The 3,077-nt window shown below is 36.2% G+C and overlaps 1 protein-coding gene across 1 annotated transcript; it reads right to left on the minus strand.

The window, feature by feature from the left end:
* Nucleotides 1-374: 374 nt before the first annotated feature.
* Nucleotides 375-1,613, minus strand: LOC125253234 (olfactory receptor 146-like). The gene has a single exon (XM_048167133.1). It carries the CDS (start codon nt 1,590-1,592, stop codon nt 621-623), a length of 972 nt encoding a protein of 323 aa, XP_048023090.1. The 5' UTR covers nt 1,593-1,613; the 3' UTR covers nt 375-620.
* Between the last annotated feature and the right edge of the window lie 1,464 nt (nt 1,614-3,077).

Consider the following 3,077-nt stretch of genomic DNA (forward strand, 5'->3'; position numbering starts at 1 on the left):
TTAAAGTACCCATCATTGTGGATTACCGAGTATTGCCTCTTCTATACAGCACCACACGTGACATAGGCAATCAGAACATAGATAAATTATGTTGAGAAAACATAAAATAAATATGTTAATCCAACACATTTTTTTTTTTTTTTTCAGTGTATTAAGACTGAATGGACAGGCGAACATGTGAATTGTTTTCATGGATGTGGAGTGGGTTATCTAGGCTTTTGTTGCTAACCTAACTTTGTTGCATCCTATGCACATATGTGCCTTTTTGTTCTATATTCAAAGACTTTTAAAGTCTTTTTTTTTTTTTAAAGTGCTTTTTGTTCTTGTAGTGAACAAAAATAAACATATGATCTTTTCTTGTCATTTTTTTTTTTTTTTTTCCTTTTTATTTTCCAGGTAATATGTGCTTGCAACTTAATTTAAATTAGTTAAAATTTTAAGTCAACAATTCTCATACAAACAACTGATAAATACTGAAAAGGATTTGAGTACAGAACAGTTACAGTGTTTGCAGTGTTACAGTACTACAGTTATTCTTAGCTAAATAGTAAATATTATTTTCACACACTCAATCCATTAAAATAATATTGCCTATGAAGATACATAATCCATTGAGGAATTCAATTTTTTCTACACCAGTGTTTTACAATCTTTTGTCTTATCTCTTTGGTTTGTAAACCATATACTAAGGGATTTAATCCCGGTGGTACAATGTGAAACATTATACTAGCTAGTTTCCTGCTGTCAGAGTATTCAGGAAAACGATGAAGGAAAATAAAAGTAGCTCCAGAAACACACATGATTAAATAAACAGCTAAATGAGTGCTGCAGGTTTTTATGGCTTTGCTGTTGAGTGTTTTGTTTTTGCTGGTTATGCATACAGTAGCAATCTTGACATATGTTATGAAAATACACATCGCTGACATACTGAGTACAACAATGGTATAAACAAGTCCAAACACATTATTTATGACTACATTTTCACAGGACAGTTTAAACAGTGAGGCATTGTCACAGAAAGGGTTTTCAATTTTATACCTACAGTGAGACAGACGCAGAGTAAGTCCTATCATAATTGTCACTAAAATGATCGCCAGGCCCCAAGCAAATGCTGATAATTTAATGACCATTTTATTGGTCATTATAGATGTGTATCGCAGTGGATTACATATAGCCACATATCTGTCAAAGGCCATGATCATCAGCACATAGTGACATGCTACTGTAAATACATGCACAAAATAAGCTTGAATAACACACTCTGCATATGATATATAGCGCTCGGAGGTGTCCCTTAAAATATCCTGCAGCAAGCGTGGCATAATGACAGTGGTTCCTAGTATGTCATTCAGTGGCAAGTTGCAGAATAGAAAATGCATTGGGTCATGCAGATTCTTCTCTGTTGATATCAAAAATATAAGTCCAATGTTTGATACCATTGTAAAGACATAAGTCAAGAGAAGGAGGATGAAAACAGGTTGAGATGACTGAGATGTAACTTTCAGTCCCTCCATGAGGAGAATGCTGTTTGTGAATGTCAGGTTGTCCATTGGTTGCTGTACACAAATCTGAAACACAATAACATAATACATAATTAACAGACATTATTAATCATATATTGTCTTAAACATATCACCTTACCACTTTGTGTAAAATTACAAATGAACAGCATTTCCCTGTTTCATATCCGGCTTTTCCCTGTGCATGCTCATGTGTACAACTGTTTTTTTAAGAGATACATACATCACTTAACAGATACATACATCACTTAACAGACAAACATTAAAAAAAACAGGTTTTATAAAAATGTAATAGCAAAAGTATATTTGCCTAATGTGAAATAGCAACCAACTTTATCAGCATTAAATTTTACTTCATAAATGTAACCGCAGCATTTTGCCTCACTCTGCCTTCTATTCTCCAAATAATGATTAGGTCAAACAGTATGACTTGTTTTTTCTCAAAATAGTTTCATGCCTTTTAATGTGTGGCTTATATTGTTTTATGTTACATAGTCAATGGGGGGGGGGGGGGGGGGGGTGTAATGCAACACCTTTTGAGGATGTAATGTTTTTTATTGCTTTTTTCAGCATTTTAAAGTGGCGAATGCAGAACAAATCATATAAAGCCAAATGTGAAGCCAATTATAATGTTTAAAAACTTTGGCTTTTGACAGTACGCATACGAGCTGTTAGCAGATGCAAAACAGTACTGAAGAGAATGCATCTTGCTATAGGAAGGAGATTGGAGTGGTTTTGGATTTGATCTGATTTTACCAAATGAAAACTAAAAACAATGCATTTATGATAGCACCTTTAACGATCTCGGTTACTAACGTAACCTCGATTCCCTTAGATACAGAACGAGTACTGCGTCTATGTTTAGCTAGAAGCTATGGGGAAAACACCTTTTTGTCCAATTTCTGAAGACTTTTTCAATTATGCAGTGAAACTGCACGGCCATTGGTTCGGGCAGTTATAATAAAATGAACCAATGAAGAAGCCCGCCAGAGCCCGCCAAAATATAAGCATGCATCTCGCATAGGATCTCGACTGAATTTTGGATTTCTGCAATCGGATTTCGACTGAAGCGAGGACACAGAGTAATACAGCGAAACCTAGGTACTCCAAGGGGGGCTGAGAGTGTGCAGGAGATATGGCAATGCCAAAAATTGATGACCCGGACATAATCGGGGTCGTGTAAAATTCTAGCGAGTTCAAGCTATGGTCAAACTCAACTAAGACAAGACCTGCCATTAGGGATAGCCTTAGCTTTGTGACTGGATGCCCCCGAAGCATACAAAAAGCTGTTCTGACTGCCTGAATGAGGTGGAATGGTCAATGTAAGCTCTTAAAGCTCTGACTGGGCAGAGTAAGTTCAGCTCCTGATTGTCCTGAGAAGGAGGAAGTGCGGAGAGAGTAATCACCTGAGCTCTAAATGGAGTGGAGAGAACTTTGGGAACATAACCATGCCTTGACTTCAGGATGACCTTGGAGTCATTGGCAGAGGTGTAAAAAGTACTCAAAAATGTTACTCAAGTGAAAGTACAAGTACTGAGTGAAAATTTTACTCAATTA

The sequence above is a fragment of the Megalobrama amblycephala genome, linkage group LG18, assembly GCF_018812025.1.
Source record: "Megalobrama amblycephala isolate DHTTF-2021 linkage group LG18, ASM1881202v1, whole genome shotgun sequence".
In the NCBI taxonomy this organism is placed as follows: Eukaryota; Metazoa; Chordata; class Actinopteri; order Cypriniformes; family Xenocyprididae; genus Megalobrama; species Megalobrama amblycephala.